The sequence below is a fragment of the Schistocerca nitens genome, chromosome 7, assembly GCF_023898315.1.
Source record: "Schistocerca nitens isolate TAMUIC-IGC-003100 chromosome 7, iqSchNite1.1, whole genome shotgun sequence".
NCBI lineage: Eukaryota > Metazoa > Arthropoda > Insecta > Orthoptera > Acrididae > Schistocerca > Schistocerca nitens.
Genome location: NC_064620.1, coordinates 381,186,779 through 381,205,877, shown reverse-complemented (window position 1 = coordinate 381,205,877; position 19,099 = coordinate 381,186,779). Strand labels below are relative to the sequence as shown.

General features: G+C 41.4%; 1 protein-coding gene across 2 annotated transcripts in view; it reads right to left on the bottom strand.

The window, feature by feature from the left end:
• Positions 1 to 18,460, bottom strand: part of LOC126195072 (ribonuclease Oy) — a 62,471-nt gene extending 44,011 nt beyond the window's left edge. The window contains exons 1-3 of one of the 2 annotated variants that reach the window (XM_049933526.1): positions 18,225 to 18,460; positions 18,039 to 18,153; positions 17,219 to 17,368 (exon numbers count right to left, since the gene is read on the bottom strand). In XM_049933526.1, the coding sequence (XP_049789483.1) occupies positions 17,219 to 17,368; positions 18,039 to 18,094 (206 nt within the window). In that variant the 5' untranslated portion in view covers positions 18,095 to 18,153; positions 18,225 to 18,460. Of the gene's footprint in view, positions 1 to 17,218; positions 17,369 to 18,038 lie in introns of both variants that reach the window. The other variant, XM_049933525.1, reaches the window with a different exon arrangement.
• Positions 18,461 to 19,099: the final 639 nt, after the last annotated feature.

Here is a 19,099-nt window from a genome sequence, read left to right as displayed (position 1 = left end):
ATCATGCACTAACGGTCAGTACTTTTCACCCTACGCTACTCCCACCTCTATTACCTGTGCTTTGTGGCTTACTGAAATACAGGGTGATTCAAAAACAATACCACAACTTCAGGAATTTAAAACTCTGCAACAACAAAAGGCAGAGCTAAGCACTATCTGTCGGCGAATTAAGGGAGCTATAAAGTTTCATTTAGTTGTACATTTGTTCACTTGAGGCGCTGTTGACTAGGTGTCAGCGTCAGTTGATGCTAAGATGGCGACCGCTCAACAGAAAGCTTTTTGTGTTATTGAGTACGGCAGAAGTGAATCGATGACAGTTGTTCAGCGTGCATTTCGAACGAGGTATGGTGTTAAACCTCCTGATAGGTGGTGTATTAAACGTTGGTATAAACAGTTTACAGAGAATGGGTGTTTGTGCAAAGGGAAAAGTTCCGGACGGCCGAGAACGAGTGATGAAAATGTAGCACGCATCCAGCAAGCATTTGTTCGCAGCCCAGGAAAATCGACTCGCAGAGCTAGCAGAGAGCTGCAAATTCCACAATCAACTGTATGGAGAGTCCTACGAAAAAGGTTAGTTATGAAACCTGAACGTCAACTACCCGAGGCGATGGATCGGCCGCCAGGCAGCCCGTGACAGAGCACTTCATCACTGGCCTCCAAGGAGCCCTGATCTTACCCCCTGCGATTTTTTCTTATGGGGGTATGTTAAGGATATGGTGTTTCAGCCACCTCTCCCAGCCACCATTGATGATTTGAAACGAGAAATAACAGCAGCTATCCAAACTGTTACGCCTGATATGCTACAGAGAGTGTGGAACGAGTTGGAGTATCGGGTTGATATTGCTCGTGTGTCTGGAGGGGGCCATATTGAACATCTCTGAACTTGTTTTTGAGTGAAAAAAAAACCTTTTTAAATACTCTTTGTAATGATGTATAACAGAAGGTTATATTATGTTTCTTTCATTAAATACACATTTTTAAAGTTGTGGTATTCTTTTTGAATCACCCTGTGTTTGTTTGAGCATAATTATCTGAACTAAGCCTCTGTTATTTCTTATTATTTACATTTTTGATCAGTCAAATATTTGGCTGTTTATGTAATTGTGCATTTATTGGGGATTTCTGTGTACCACAGAGAGCTTCATTGTAGTGTGTTTGTGTTGGCTATATGCAGTGTGAAAGACTAAATTCAGTGGTTAACCTTAATCTTATATTTTTCGATTGATACAGCTGTCAGCTTTTTTGTACCTTAGTATACTGGGAAAGTGTTTTGGCGATAAACCATGAAAAAAATTTTCAGGTTAAATTGTGATCTTAAGCATTTTTAAGGATTTTGCATTTAATATTTTGTTTGCTTTAACAAATTCCCTGTATTTAACATGTGTGTTAAATTTGTGTCTGCATATCATGGAAGGAAGCATTGCTTGTAAGACCTAATTATTAAGTACTGCCTCATAGAGATACTCTTGTCATATCAATTTTCCTTTGGTTCATACAAGGTTCCTTGCCATGTGGTTTGGCTTATTCAGATATTATTCTCTGGCATTTATTAAGTTTTCCTGTGTCAAATTTTATTCAGCTATATGGCGTAAGAGACATTACTTTCACCACTACTATGCATTCTTGATATTTTGTAAATTTAGTTAAGGATAAATTTTGGAAATTTGGTGGCATATTAAGAGGCCTTATATTGACCATTTCTTGCAAAGGTGGCCATTATTATTTGCTTGATTTGTATGTTTGGCTTTTGTTTCACCTAAGTGGTGTTTGTTAACAGCCTTACATAATCTTCTGAGCTTCATGGCTGGTTTTCCAGTGGTTGGTGGCTGGAGAAGCTTGTAGCTGTTATGCACAGTCTTGTTGTTTACTGGTTGCCTTAGTGTGCTGGTTTGAGCAGCCTGCCACTAAATTTGAAGATAGTAGCGGCTGTATTAATGTTCTGATCTATGGAAGCTTATTTAAACATACTCACAAACGCCACTCCCACATAGCAGTCTCTGGCTACAGGTGGGGAACAGTGATGTGCTACTGATAAGCGCGCAGGGGTGAGGTGGAGAAAGGTTAGAGCAGCTATTTGCAGTCGAGAGGTTAGATGGAGGGCAAATAAGAGGTTTGGGGGGGGGGGGAGCGGAAAAAGAGGGAAATAAAAAGACTGGGTGTGATGGTGGAATGAGGGCTGTGTAGTAGGATATATTGCAGGGAAAGTTCCCACTTGCGCAATTCAGAAAAGCTGGTGTTGGTGGGAAGGATACGTATGGCACAGGCTGTGAAGCAGTCATTGAAATGAAGGATGTCATTTCGGGCAGCGTGCTCAGCAGTATGGTGGTCCACTTGTTTCTTGGCCACAGTTTGTTCGTGGCCATTCAAGCGGACAGACTGCTTGTTGGTTGTCATGCCCACATAGAATTCCGCACAGTGGTTGCAGCTGAGCTTGTAGATCACATGACTGGTTTCATGGGTAGCCTGCCTTTGATGGGGTAGGTGATGTTTGTGACCGGACTGGAGTAGGTGGTGGTGGGAGCTTGTGTGGTACAGGTCTTGCATCCAGGTCTATTACAGGGATATGAGTCATGCGGTAAGGGGTTGGGAGCAGGGGTTATGTAGGGATGGTCCAGTATATTTTGTGGGTTCAGTGGACGGCAGTATACTGCTGTGGGAGGGATGGGAATGATAATGGGCAGGACATTTCTCATTTCAGTGTACGACAAGAGGTTGCTGAAACCTTGGCAGAGAATGTAATTCAGTTGCTCCAGTACTGAGTTACGAGGGGAACACTCCTCTGTGGCCAGACGGTGAGACTTTGGGAGCTTGTGGGTGGCTGGAAATACAATGCATGGGATATTTGTTTTTTTACAAGGTTGGGAGGATAATGAGGTCTGTGAAGGCTTCAGTGAGAGCCTCAATATATTTTGAGAGGGACCACTCGTCACTGCAGACGCAATGACAATGGGTTGCTAGGCTCTATGGAAGGGTCTTTTTGGTATGGAACAGGTGGCAGCTGTCGAAGTGGAGGTATTGCTGGTGGTTAGTGGGTTTGATATGGACAGATGTAGTGATGTAGCCATCTTCGAGGTGGAGGCTTGTTGGATTGAGTAGGACCGGGCGAAGTGAATGGGGGAGAAGGTGTTGAGATTCTGGAGGAATGTGGATAGGGTGTCCTCACACTCAATCCAGATCGCAACGATATCATCAATGAATCTGAACCAGTGAGGGGTTTATGATTCTGGGCATTTAGGAAGCATTCCTCTAGATGACCCATGAAAAGGTTGGCATAGGATGGTGCCATGTGGGTGCCCATAGCTGTACCTCGGATTTGTTTGTAGGTAATGCCTTTAAAGAAGAAGTCATTGTGGGTGAAGATATAGATGGTCATGGCGACTAGGAAGGAGGTTGTTGGTTTGGAATACGTTGGGCGTTGGGAAAGGTAGTGTTCAATAGTGGTAAGGCCATGGGCATTAGGGACATTAGTGTAAAGGGAAGTGGAACCAATAGTGACGAGCAGGGCACTGTGTCGTAAAGGGGCAGGAACTGTAGAGTGTCGGTGAAGGAAATAGTTGGTATCTTTTAAATAGAAGGGTAGGTACCAGGTAATAGGTTGAAGATGTTGGTCTACAAGAGCAGAGATTCTCTCAGTGGGGGCACAGTAACCGGCCACAATGGGGCGTCCTGGGTGTTTGGGTTTATGGACTTTTGGAAGCATATAAAAGGTAGGAGTATGGGGAGTGGTAGGGGTGAGCAGAGGGATGGAATCCGAGGAGAGGTTCTGGGATGGGCCTAAGGATTTGAGGAGTGACTGGAAATCCTGCTGGATTTCTGGAATGGGGCCATTGTTGCAAGGTTTGTAAGTCGATGGATCTGACAGTTGGTGGATTCCTTCTGCCAGGTAACCCTTGCAGTTCAAAACAATAGTGGTGGAGCTTTTGTCCGCAGGTAGGATTATAAGTTCAGGATCAGTTTTTAGATGGTGGACTGCGGTTCTTTCTGTGGGTGTAAGGTTAGTTTGCATGTTGAGGAATTCGGGGAATGATGATGAGGCAAGGTTCAAGATTAAGAAATTTTGGAAAGTTAACAGGGGATGATTTGGGGGCAATGAGTTGGATCATGGTTGGCTTGAGAAGTGAACGGGGCTAGACAGGGTTCAACATTGGTCTTTGGTTAAGTCTGATTGATAGGGTTGGTGGCAAAAAAGTGTTTCCACTGTAGGGACCAGGAGAAGCAGAGAAGGTGTTTAACAAATCCTGCATGATTGAATTTGGGAGTGGGACAAAAGGTGAGCCCATATTTCCATAGGGCTAAGGCTTCTGGAGGAAAAGTTCATGACTGTGTTTCAGGTCTGGATTCTGTGTGGTTGTGGAAGGGAGTTTTGGAGGGTGGGGTAATGTAGTAGGTCTGCAAGACGGGGTTTGTTAGCTAAGAGGGGACATGGGGGAGGTTTGTTGTGGAGGTGACGGACAGTGGTACTCCAAGGTGGGAGTAGCAGGGTGAATAGCTTTTTGAGGTGGTGTTGTGCATATTGTTCTAGTTCCTGGAAGGCAAGAGTTTGAATCTTTGTTATGGGTTCCAGGAATTTGGGATTGCATAGCGGGAGAATGTTGTGGACAGGGAGTAGGTACTGCAAGGAGGTTTCGGCTTGGTTGATGTGGGTTTGCTGGACCATGTTGGTGAGGGCTTGGGATCGACAGAATGTGAACAGATGGAGGTCGTTGTGGAAGGAGGGGCGGCAGCCAGAGATGAGTAATTTGATGGTAAGCCCATTCGGGGAGATTCCACGAGCCAAGCAACAACACAGGAACAGTATGTGGGACTGGGTTCTGGCTAGGGATAAGGAAACTTCTATGTGTTAATACTGATGGTGGCAGCAATGATCCATGGTGGTGGAAACCATGTGAAAAATTACGTAAATAACTTTGAATTACGTCCAAAAAAATTAGCAAGAATATACCCAAATACGTACAAAACATCACAAGAAGGATGAAACAGATGCAGAATGGGAAAACAAGATGAAAACGCACTAAAATTGGTGTGAAGTCACAAGCAAATCAAAGGTAGCAGGTCTGAGGGTGGATAAGTGTGAAGAAGGGAACAGCAGATTGTGACTGGATGAGCTGAAATCAGTGGGTGTGAGCTGGGATAGAATGGAGGGTGGGGAGCGGTTTGTAGGATGAGATACAAGATCGTGTGGCACTGGAAATGTGCAGGAAATAACACGCGAAAATACAAGAGAGTGACACAGGAAGAGTGATAAATTTGATGATTAAGGATTAATGACATTGTCGGGAGTAATGTGGGATGTAAGACATTGGACCAACAATCAGCATGGTATTGTAGCCATCTTTCACGTGTCAAACGATACAGTGTGACTCGTAAGAAGAGCATGCAGTAAGGCGACAAGAGAAACACAGGTAAGAAGAGAAAGAAGGATGGACATTGAATACAGTGACACATTAGAAAATAGTAACAAAGGAAATCAGCACTGGCTTAGGATCGAAGAAAAACCGTCAGGTAAAAATCAAACAATAGAAAATCCAGGATGGATTGTAACAGTGTTATGAAAAGGAAAGTTGCTACTCACCATACAGCGGAGGTGCTGAGTCGCAGGTAGGCACAACAAAAAGTCTGTTACAAATAAGCTTTCGGCTAGTATGGCCTTCGCCAAAAATAGATGACACACACACACACACACACTCGCACATGCAGTCTCTGGCAACTGAAGCCACACTGCGGGCATCAGCACGCACAAATATGTGGTGTATCAAGGAGTCGGGGAAGGGGAAAGATAGGAGAGTGGGAATGTGGATCAGTAAAGTGCTGCTGGCATGCACAGGGACGAGGTGGAGAGAGGGTAGGGCAGCTGTGTGTGTTCGGGAGGTTTGATGGTGGGCAGGGAACAGGTGGAAGGGGGGGGGGGGGCGGAGGGTAGCGGAAAAGGAGAGAAGTAAAAAGATTGAGTACGATGGTAGGATGAGGGCTTTGTAGTGCTGGAATGGGGACAGGGAAGGGGCTGGGTGGGTGAGGACAGTGACTAATGTAGGTTGAGACCAGGAGGGTTACGGAAACGTAGGATGTATTGCAGGGACACCTCTCACCTGTGCAATTCAGAAAAGCTGGTGTTGGTGGGAAGGATCCATATGGCACAGGCTGTGAAGCAGTCATTGAAATGAAGGATGTCATGTTTGACAGCATGTTCAGCTACAGGGTAGTCCACTTATTTCTTGGCCACAGTTTGTCGATGGCCATTCATGCTGACAGACAGCTTGTTCACTGTCAAGCCCACATAGAATACAGCACAGTGGTTGCAGCTTAGCTTTTAGATCATATGACAGGTTTCACAGGTAGCCCTGCCTTTGATGGTATAGTTGATGTTCATGTCTGGACTGGAGTAGGTGGTGGTGGTGGTGGTGGTGGTGGTGGGAGGATGTATGGGACAGGTCTTGCATCTAGGTCTATTACAGGGGTATGAGCCATGAGGTAAGGGGTTGGGAGCAGGGGTTGTGTAGGGATGGACGAGTATATTGTGTAGGTTTGTTGGATGGTGGAATACCACTGTGGGAGGAGTGGGAAGGATAGTGGGTAGGATATTTCTCATTTTAGGGCACAATGAGAGGTAGTCGAAACACTGGCAGAGAACATAATTCAGTTGCTCCAGTCCTGGGTTGCTCCTCTGTGACCACATGGTGAGACTTTGGGAGGTGGTGGGAGACTGGAAAGATAAGACAGAGGATATTTGTTTTTGTACATGGTGGGGAGGATAATTACAGTCTGTGAAGGCTTCAGTGAGACCTTCGGTATATCTTGAGAGGGACCACTCATCACTACAGGCGCAACAATCACGGGTGGCTGGGCTGTATGCAAGGAATGCTCCTCTTGGTATGGAGTGGGTGGCAGCTGTCAAAGTGGAGGTACTGCTGGTGGTCAGGGGTTTAGGATTCTGAGTGTTCAGGAAGGATTCCTCTAGATGGCCCATGAAGAGGTTGGTATAGGATGGTGCCATGCAGGTGCCCATAGCTGTACCTTGGATTTGTGTGTAGGTAATGTCTTCAAAGGAGAAGTAATTGTAGGTGAAGATGTAAATGGTCATGGCGACTAGGAAAGAGGTTGTTGGTTTGGAATCCATCGGGTGTTGGGATAGGTAGTGTTCAGTAACGGTAAGACAATGGGCATTAGGGATGTTAATGTAAAGGGAGGTGGCATCAATAGTGACGAGCAGGGCACCGTGTGGTAAAGAGACAGGAACTGTGGAGAGTTGGTGGAGGAAATGGTTGGTATCTTTTATATAGGAGGGTAGGTTCCTCCCAATGCCTTACCTCATAGCTCATATACCTATAATAGACCTGTTCCATACATCCTCCCACCACACCTCCACCAGTACAGTCACAAACATCACCAATCCCATCAAAGGCAGGGCTACCTGTGAAAGCAGTCATCTGATCTAAAAGCTCAGCTGCAACCACTGTGCTGCATTCTATGTGGGCATGACGACCAACAAGCTGTCTGTCTGCATGAGTGGCCACTGACAAGCTGTGTTCAAGAAACAAGTGGACCAGCCAATTGTTTAGCACGCTGCCTAACATGACCTGTGCCATATGTATCCTTCCCACTAACACCAGCTTTTCTGAATTGTGCAGGTGGGAACTTTCCCTGCAATATATCCTACATTCCCGTAACCATTCTCACTTCTACCTTCATTAGTCAGTGTCCTCACCCACCCAGCCCGTTCCCTGTTCCAATTCCAGCACTACACAGCCCTCATTCCACCATCACACACAGTCTTTTTACTTCTCTCCTTTTCCGCTACCTCCTCCCCCCCACCCAACCCCCTACCACCACCCTTCACCTGCCCTCCATCTTACCTCCCGACTGCACATAGCTGCTCGTGTGTGTGTGTGTGTGTGTGTGTGTGTGTGTGTGTGTGTGTGTCGCCTATTTTTGAAGAAGCCCATACTGGCCAAAAGCTTATTTATGATAGTCTTTTTGTTGTGCCTATCTGCAACTCAGCATCTCCGCTATATGGTGAGTAGCAACTTTCCTTTTCATAATATTGTTACATTCCATCTTGGATTTTCCATTGTTTGATTTGAATTTTATTTAAAAGTTGTACATCTCCTTTGGAATATGCTTGTATTGCCAATGTTTTGAATTTCAGGTAGCCAAGATTTTTCTGGACTTGCTTAGGCACAAGGTACTGTCTTGATTATTATGTTAATGCAAATTATTCCAAATCATTTAATCATAATTACTGATTTGACCCTAAATTGGGATTGCAGTTGCCTTATGTGTGGACACTCTTAACCTATTTTGCTGGTTGGTACTTGATAAAATTTTCAGTTGATTTTATGGTGATTTTAGCAGAATGTTTGTCCTCTTATATGTTAAGAGCGTGTTTGATTTAAATAATAATAATAATAATAATAATTAGTTTTCCAAAAGTACTTTGAAGGCCTTAAGTTACCTTTTCTTATATCTTTGCTGTTGCCCTTTGATAGCTTCTGATTTGTAAGTAAAGAAGCTTTTTTTTATTTTTTACTGTTTTATATTTATTCTGACAGTGTGTTTTGTGGTTTGTTGAGGTAAAACCATTTGTTAAGCCAATTATTGCTGTAAGCAACTAATTAGCCTTAAGCTGTTGCTCATAGTTCTGTGTTACCATTGTATTTATTTATTCATGCTATTATGTGGTGGTGAAATAAATGTAGCCACTCAAATGACAAATGATGCTCTTCTGTTTTTGCCCTTCTATGCTTGCCTTGCCCTACCCCATCCTGTGTTTAGGGATTTCAGCATTGTGCCTCATTTGTAAATATTTTGTGTACTTCATGTTGAAAATATACTATAGAATGTAATTAGTTACATGTTCCATAGATCACGTGAATGATTCTTTTATTGAAATGATATGGAATGAGTAAGTTTACAGGATCTGTGAACATTATTAGTGTTAACAGTAATGAACATATTTTTTTTATTCCTACTCCTGCAGCTACACATAAAAAGTGCAGTTTTTTAAATAAAATGTCATCCATAGAATACAAAGAGTTGTCCTGGGGATATGATTTTAAGTTAGGTTGGAAACTTGCTTTTTTACCTGTTAGATTTTTTATGGAATTGGTTTGATAACAAAAAAATTTTGTGCTTCATGTGAACTTCTTTCTGAGCCACTGACAGTTTTAATAATAGATAATAAGGGTCGATTTTCCTCTAGGGTTGAGGTACTGAGATCACTATTCTCAAATTGTGATTGATAATTTATGATGAATTTAACTAGGTAATATCTGTATTGTTATGATGCAGTTAAAATGCCTAAATTGTTGAAGACGTGTGTACAGGATGACCACAGGTGAACAACACATATTATTCTTACTGCTCAGTGCTTCTTAGTGATGAGTTACCCCAGAAAATTATTCCAGTGAGTGAACTGTTATGAAACAATGCGTGTATAGTGTGTGCAGTGACTGATAGTGAGATATGAGTGAACAATGTGGCATTACATTATTTACTAAGTTATTAGTAAAAAAAAGTATTGTATACCAGGAGTAAATCTAATGATTGTCTCTAACTAGAGCAGAAATATACAGAATATGTCGGGAACTTGATTTGTTTTTTCCAAAAATACAAACTATTCAAAGAGCAAAAGGAGCTGAATTTAATTTATTGAGCAGCTCGGGGATATGCTTCTCCCACTTTCAAGTTTTCATCAGTATGCACACCCAAAATTTTGGAGCATTGTACGCTTTTTATTGTGTTGAAGGGCTATGTCTATGTGCTCTTTGGTGAGGAGCACTGCCTTCCATCGGTGATGTTAGCACGAAGTCCACTATGCCTGTTTGGTCAGTTTGAGTGACTGCAGTTTGTTTTCCATGATGCCCGATTCATCTGTCAGATAGTGAGATGATGATGAGCAAGGGGACGACACATCAGTGTACATCATGATCCCAATATGATTCTCTAGCTGATTTGTCGACTACGCTATTTCCCTGTATCCTGATATGTCCAGCAACGTGTTTTCCCTTCTTTTGTCACTCAACTCACTTGTGCTGTCATGTATCTGAAGGCACAAATGTTTTCTATAGTGGGATGGTGTTTGAATTTATGCAAAGCTGCTTGCCCAATTGTGATTGCTGAGCAACATTTGTCACTCCGCCACAGGACAGGCTGTCATCAGAGATTGCTGCTAGACTGGGGAATGGAATTTGTGTTAGCTTGTTGGATCTCACAGGTTATATGGTCCACATATCTTCTGGGCACAGATCTGTTGTTCAAAAACGCCCTGCTGACTGTATCACAACCAATTTGCCCTTTGAACCATCTACCCTCACGAAGTTGCCCTTTGAACTGTCCCATCATCGCAGTCTCCTGTCGACCACCATCCGAATCAGCAGACAGCCTATGGCCCTATAACTGTAGAAAAGTGTGTTAGCTGACCTGAGTTCAAAGGGAGGTATTCTCCAAACGGATGAGACACCCAATAATTTGACCTCTGGAGCAAGTGGTAGCCGGAAATCTTCCATGAGCAGGAACAGGTGGAGGAATGCCTGGAAGACTTCTCTCATTGCATCTGCATCCAACAGGTTATGAGGTGTAAATATCTTTGATAATAAAATCACTATCGGAAAGGGACAGTGCTTGCTAATCCAAAGGTTCAGCTGCCACTTTCTTCAATTTCAGTGACTTTTTATGTGATGTTTTTTGTTACTTACGGGATGAGTTGCTTGCATAGGTAGAGAGGACAGCTTAGTGGGCTTCTCATAGTTTGCAGCAATATGTGGCTGAGGTTCCAAGTCCATCATCGACAGCTTCTAAATGATTGTGGGCTTAGGTGTCATCGTCGTCGTCGTCATTGTCCCCCCCCCCCCCCCCCAAAGTACACTGACAAGTGCAAGTACGAGGGCAGTTCAATAAGTAATGCAACACATTTTTTTTCTCGGCCAATTTTGGTTGAAAAAACCGGAAATTTCTCGTGGAATATTTTCAAACATTCCCGCTTCGTCTCGTATAGTTTCATTGACTTCCGACAGGTGGCAGCGCTGTACGGAGCTGTTAAAATGCCTTCTGTAACGGATGTGCGTTGCAAACAACGGGCGGTGATCGAGTTTCTTTTGGCGGAAAACCAGGGCATCTCAGATATTCATAGGCGCTTGCAGAATGTCTACGGTGATCTGGCAGTGGACAAAAGCACGGTGAGTCGTTGGGCAAAGCGTGTGTCATCATCGCCGCAAGGTCAAGCAAGACTGTCTGATCTCCCGCGTGCGGGCCGGCCGTGCACAGCTGTGACTCCTGCAATGGCGGAGCGTGCGAACACACTCGTTCGAGATGATCGACGGATCACCATCAAACAACTCAGTGCTCAACTTGACATCTCTGTTGGTAGTGCTGTCACAATTGTTCACCAGTTGGAATATTCAAAGGTTTGTTCCCGCTGGGTCCCTCGTTGTCTAACCGAACACCATAAAGAGCAAAGGAGAACCATCTGTGCGGAATTGCTTGCTCGTCATGTGGCTGAGGGTGACAATTTCTTGTCAAAGATTGTTACATGGGTTCATCACTTCGAACCTGAAACAAAACGGCAATCAATGGAGTGGCGCCACACCCACTCCCCTACCAAGAAAAAGTTTAAAGCCATACCCTCAGCCGGTAAAGTCATGGTTACAGTCTTCTGGGACGCTGAAGGGGTTATTCTGTTCAATGTCCTTCCCCATGGTCAAATGATCAACTCTGGAGTGTATTGTGCTACTCTTCAGAAATTGAAGAAACGACTTCAGCGTGTTCGTAGGCACAAAAATCTGAACGAACTTCTCCTTCTTCATGACAACGCAAGACCTCACACAAGTCTTCGCACCCGAGAGGAGCTCACAAAACTTCAGTGGACTGTTCTTCCTCATGCACCCTACAGCCCCGATCTCGCACCGTCGGATTTCCATATGTTTGGCCCAATGAAGGACGCAATCCGTGGGAGGCACTACGCGGATGATGAAGAAGTTATTGATGCAGTACGACGTTGGCTCCGACATCGACCAGTGGAATGGTACCGTGCAGGCATACAGGCCCTCATTTCAAGGTGGCGTAAGGCCGTAGCATTGAATGGAGATTACGTTGAAAAATAGTGTTGTGTAGCTAAAAGATTGGGGAATAACCTGGTGTATTTCAATGCTGAATAAAACAACCCCTGTTTCAGAAAAAAATGTGTTGCATTACTTATTGAACTGCCCTCGTACTTATACTTAATCTGTAGTCTGGGTTTTTGAGGGGGCATCACACTTGACGACTGGCTTCTTAAGGCCCGGTGCCCCGAGGTTGCCTGTAAGATACTGCTTTACCTCATCAGCTTGTAGCAAACCAGGGTTTTTTGTTCATTGAGGCATGTACCTTCCTCGCAGCACATGTAGTGAAGCCAAGGCCCCCATTCTCCGAAACAATGTTCAGACATTGTGCCTAACAACAGTCTCTGAAGTATGCTCAGAGTTTACAGCAGAAGATGTAAGGCGGTACTGGCCAGTCCTCAAGTTAGGAAACCTCGGGGTGCGAGTTGCCGTACCCATACCCAATAATTTTTGGCGGAGCTCCTTTGGAAAAACACATTTCTTTCTGTAAATTGTGTTACACACTTTGTCAGGACTGCACTGAGGCTTCTCCTGCTTGATGGACCCTGCCGACGGCTGTGCTACTGACAGTGTGACCCTCAGCAGCACTGAAACATACAAAGCCTCCCACCTGGCACTAAAGATGCCTACAGTAAGGTGGTGTCCCCTGGGTGGGCTTTCAGAAATGTTTGAATTATTCAACATGACATTTTATAGTCCGTTAAGTATGATTCAAACCACTTTTGCAAAAGGTATAAAATCCATGAAATTTGAGTCTTTCTGTGAGCATAATGTGATTCACACAATCAAAACCTTGGAAATATCACAAAAATACCGACCGGCGATATTTATTATTTATGGTTTCTTATATTTGATGAAAGAATGTATAAATAGCTTTCAGGGTTGTGAGTGCACATACTGGCATCCAAACTGTGATATGCTGAGCAAATGGTTTTTATTTAAATTTGAGACTGCTCTTGAGTAAATTACTTTTTGAAATACTTTGGGGGAAAAGTGTCAGTACAGAAATTTGGTGGTGATTATTTAAGTATTTATTGCCACCTCTCTTACAAAGATGTTTAACAATTGCATATTTTATACTGTCTGGAAAAAGTCACTGTGCCAGTGATGCATTACATATTACGTCATTAAGAACATAACTTATTAATTCAGAAGAACTTTTCAGAATTCTGTTTGGAATTCCATCAACACTGCATGAGTTTTCGTATTTTATAATGTTTTTAATTCTATTAATTTCAGAGAAGGATTTTGGTGTTAATTTGAATTGGCTTAAAGTTTTGTGGAATAACATTTTTAAAATATATTCTCCCGCTTCTCTAACTGAACCAATTAATATTATTTTTGCTGTTATAGTTATAAAGTGACTGTTAAAAATGCTTGCAACTTATGAAATATCTTTCACAAAATTTCCATTTAGTTTAATTGTTGTGGTATCTTGAGCATTGACTGGTTGTTCTGTTTCCCATTCCACAATGTCAATATGGTTTTTGATCTTATTATCTGCATTATTAATTTCTGTCGGAACACACATTTTTAATGACTTTCTTTATATATCTTTGTCTTTAAATATGTCTGCTTGTGTCTGTATATGTGTGGATGGATATATGTGTGTGTGTGCGAGTGTATACCTGTCCTTTTTTCCCCCTAAGGTAAGTCTTTCCGCTCCCGGGATTGGAATGACTCCTTACCCTCTCCCTTAAAACCCACATCCTTTCGTCTTTCCCTCTTTCCTGACGAGGCAACAGTTTGTTGTGAAAGGTTGAATTTTGTGTGTGTGTTTGTTTTTGTGTCTATCGACCTGCCAGCGCTTTCGTTTAGTAAGTCACATCATCTTTGTATGTATATATATATATATATATATAACACCCACATCCTTTCGTCTTTCCCTCTCCTTCCCTCTTTCCTGATGAGGCAACAATTTGTTGCGAAAGCTTGAATTTTGTGTGTATGTTTGTGTTCGTTTGTGTGTCTGTCGACCTGCCAGCACTTTCATTTGGTAAGTCACATCATCTTTGTATATATATATATATATATATATATATATATATATATATATATATATATATATATATGTGTGTGTGTGTGTGTGTGTGTGTGTGTGTGTGTGTGTGTGTGGGCGTGCGCGCGCCAATGACGCCAAACGCTCATTTCATTTCCATTACAAGTTATCTTGTGCAAATTGAGTGTGCTCAGAAGAACATTGTACAGCAGGGACCAACCGAATGAGGCAGTGTAGTTGTTAAGACACTGACCTCATATGCAGGAGGATGGAGTTGGCTCTTTCCAGCCATCCCGATTTTTGGTTTTCTGTGGCATTTGAAGATGTGAGCCAAATGCTGGGATGGTTCCAATCATCTGTCCTTGTAACAAAGTGTAGATATTGTGTGCGCATGAGACTGCTAAACATGAAAGCTTTCAACGAATCTATGTATGTGGGTTGGAGGGGGGGGGGGGGGGTGTTCTGTTTCAGAAGAGGGCTTATTAGCTGAAAGCTAGCTTGTTTAGCTGTCTTTTTGTTGTGCCTGTCTGTGGTTGAACATCTCAACTATATGCTGAGTAACTATCTATCCTCTTGGTAATATTCTTATTATTCCATCCTGGATTTTCCAAATCCTGTAATGTTGTGAGCTGATCCCTGGATGAATAAATAAATAGGTTTAGGTAATTTATGGAGACTAGAAGTTACAGTTGCAGTACCAGAAGTAGAGGGGTGACATTTTATGAACATAACATGTTTATGAGCTTAATTTTACTTGTGTAGTACAGTTTGTCTTTGCATCCTTTCCATTCATTTTATGAATCTAACTCCATCCATACAAATGAGATACCATTAATGCAATATTATGTTAGTTTCCAAGGTTCTCACACTTGGTGACCTTGAGTAGGACACAAAATATATCGACAGAATTGCATTCGTTGTTTACCTCTGACAGGATTAGATTTTTGATATAATACATGGCTTTTTTTGCAGAGAATTGTTGACAAGAAACAAATATAAAGGCAGTTAGAAAATAGTGCTGTGAAAAGGAGTCAGTATTCAATCATAGGTCAATTTCTCAGAAGTTTTTGGAAAGATTGGAATGCATATTCTGAAATTAGAGGCAAGTCTCATCCCTGTGATTTCATACATTTGTTGGCAGTGCATGTTTAAACCAGACAGGATATTTCGCCTCTAAGTTATTTACTGTTGTTAGTGCAAACATATCCCATGGGTGGTTTTGTCAAGTAGACTCAAGATTTTATGTCTGTTAAAATATTATCATAGCCAGACAGTTATTAGGTTATTAGTCCTTATCATATAATGACTTTTGTAATATCCTCAGAATCTGTATTGTTTGATCCTAAGTGTGTGTGTGTGTGTGTGTGTGTGTGTGTGTGTGTGTGTGTACATGAGCAATATCAGTTTAAGCAATTCTGACATTTTTTTTTTTTTTTTTTTGTTTTGTCGCTTGTTGGCAGAAGTTTATAGTATTTGTTACCACTGTGTGGCAGTAATTACTTAATTCTAATAACATTTTAATTTCAGTATGTCAGCTTTTGTGTTGCAACTTAGCACCATTCACCTCGCATGTTTTTATGGTGATCATATTTTTGTGTTAAGCTTTGTTTACTTTACCATCTCACAAGCAAATTGTCACATTCCAATCCAACCTAGGCCTTGAGCTATGTTACAGGGCAGTTTGTCAACATATCTAGATCTATCACCAGCATCTAAAACCAGTATAATAAATTCACATTCTCTCTCCAAAGAAATGAGGTTTCTGCAGACTAACATCGAACATCAACAGATTGCCAACAATAGCATACAGCAAGAACTGACAAATACCATAAGTACACTTTAGCCAATAAACCACAAATTTTTTGCCCTTACATCTACATCTGTGAAGCTATTTTATCAGTCTCTATCAACACCCTTATGCACATTGAAAGAAATGCATGTAGTACAATTTTGAAAATGTTGTCATACAGGAAACCAATAAAATAACAACTATGCACTCACTCACTCCCACCACTCAAACTGACCACACAATCGGAGAAAGAGTAAAAGGTGCTGTACATGAGATTAAAAAACAAGCAAAATGACGAAGGACCTAAAAGAAAGGCACAGGAAAATGTCACTGGCTGACCACTTACAATAAACGTGCGTGAGCCGTCGTTCTGTTAGTACATGAAAATCGTCTCCCTAAAATCTTGAAACAAAAATGTTGGACAATTCACAAAACTTTAAAACTCTAACCATGTTCATTTGAATGTTAGCTAACGTAGAGGGCAGATCCATCAACAAATCCGCTGCGACCTGCTAGTCGGAAAATAAAGCACAGTCCAATAGTACAACAAGTATATGAGTTTATATATGCAAACTTGTGGCACAGTATTCAAGGACCCAATAGACACAATATTTGCTTACCTGTAGGGGCTACGATATATAGCTATTCCCTCTTTTCCTTTACTAGTTATACAATAGTGTGTCATTCTTTTTATCCATCTAGACGTATCTGTTCAGTTTAAGCAATTTCCAAATTATGTTGTGATAAATATTACCTATTGCCATACCAGCATGATAATGTGGAAATCACAGATGGCCAACTGTACCAAAATATAAGCTGTACTGCAGTTGCCACAGATCAGTATGTGCTGTTATGAAGATAAACAGCCCACTAATAATGGTGCAACACTGTCAAAATGTATGAATGAAAAAGAAGAGAATTGTGTTTGCTCAAAGCAGACTCATAGGGGAAAAAAATGACTGCTGTTGTATTGCTTTTGGTCCTTACAAGAACTATAAGCACGGGTCTGTAGTATTTCCAAAATACCTCATGTAATACTGGTTCCTGGAAATAATGCATAAAATTATGGGAAATTTCCAAAGAAGGTAGGCCTATAACAATTGCATTATGAGTGGGGAACACCAGCTAAGTATCTTACTGTTTCATATCATGCATAAAGAACTAGATTATATGTATTTGAACATAAATGGAATATTTTTGTGAATCATATTTTTATTTCAAAAACTACGGTATTCTACCTGTTATGTATTGTACATTGTACAGTGAGACAATATATAGGTATGGTTTGATTTTGTTTCAAGTGCTAAAATTTTATGTACAGAATGTTGTTATACTCACCATATCCCATGAATGGTCCAGATGTTCTTTACTGTTGGAAAACTGCAAGTATGCTGCTCTTCCTTTTCTTTCCACTGCAAACAGACAGTTACTGGCCAGTGCTGAGTAAATATAAGTACATCCCAGTCATGTTCCTTTGAGTTACTTGTGCTGTGAATCATGAAGTGTTTGTTAGTGTTTGTATATTGCAAGTGTAAAGAAGCGTAATTGCCATTTTATGTTCCTGACCGTCATCTCCTGTTAGTGCATTTGTATGAAAAACAGAAAACAATTTGTGCGCACACAGAAGTTGTTTCGCAGTTTCATTTTTATTTTGGTTTGCCACTTACTGTTGCTCTGTCATTGCATTTTGGGGGTAAGTACGCAATTTGAAGTTGATCATTATATTTAAGAGAAATAAATTTAAATGTAATAACAGCATTAACTGTTTGCTTAAAGATTTATAAAAGACATTTATAGTACTATCAGTTGTGTGTACTTCCTGCTAATAATCTTGATTTTATTTGTCATTTTTTATATAGTGAAGAAATGTCATGTAACTTCAAAATCTTTTGGCACAATCGGGACTTAGTTAACACGATTTCATTTCAGTAACTCTTATTAGGTGAAGCAACAAAAATATCATACCTGGTATAAACAAGTATTACATGCCTGTGAACCAAATAAAGCAAAAGACAAAGAAGCAGTATGATAACTATGCGACCAGAAATGTAGATAGTTGGGCATTATTCCACTCAAAAGTGATAAATTGCCCAGGTAATTTTCTTGAGTTATTAAAAATATCGTGTTCCATATAAAGAAAATACGTTGACGTACTTACGTGCACATTGCAGCAAAACTGATAATTAGTAGGCCTATTACTTGAATCTTTGTCATTTTGTGTAGGAGCACACTTTGTCTGTCAGTTTGTATATTCCGAAAATGGTTTAGGTGTTCTGTAAAAAGACGACCGAAAATTTACGTGTACTTCAGGGAAATGGTAGATGTTTGACGTATGCTTTCTCACCAGTCACCGAGCGCTTGTGGTGCAGCGAAAAAAATTAGTTTTCTGCTTAACTATCTGTCATGGACCAAGTGCACACGTCGTGGGATTAATTTTGTTCACTTCGGAATTGCGCCAACACGCACTCAGATTGGACATGGACAATAAAGTCGTTATCAGTTCTTACGTCTTGTCTACCATACGCCGTGTGAGGGAACTACGCTCAAGGTCGTGTTCAACAGCTGACATTTAATGCGCGCACCAGCTGAGTCTGCGCTTCTTTGACGTCGTGGACTTCTGGTCACAGAATAAAGAAAATTTTACCACTAGAAAAAATTGCGAGTTAGTTACACTCGAAAATAAAATAAGTCTTATGCTGCATATCTGTTATTGTCAAAGTATAAACATAATTATTTTATTGCAGTACCACACAATATCGTGTCATACTCACTAACATGTTTTACTTAAGAAGGGGAAAGTGCATGGATGAACTGTTATATAAGGATATATCTCACCCTTTAGTCAACAGGTCTCCTTTTTCGTTATGTTACGCCAATGTTTGAAAACTGATTCCACGAATGAGTTACGTTAGTGAACTTTAAGCATTGCAGCGCGTCAGCAATCATAAGTATCGAAATAATTATGAAAAATCATTATATTTTATATTTGTTCCGAAGAAGGCGTGGTTACCCACGCTGAAACCTATGTAAACACCATTGTGCAATCGAGGCGGATTTTTCGTAATTATTTAGTTACTCTTCACCACAGTTCCGTACATTGATCTGTAACTCTGAGACAGCGGACGAAAAGTACATGTTCTGTGTTGAATCCTGACGCCGTTTAGGCATCCGGTATGACTGTGAAGTTTTCTTTTACTTGCTCACATTTTTAAAATCGTT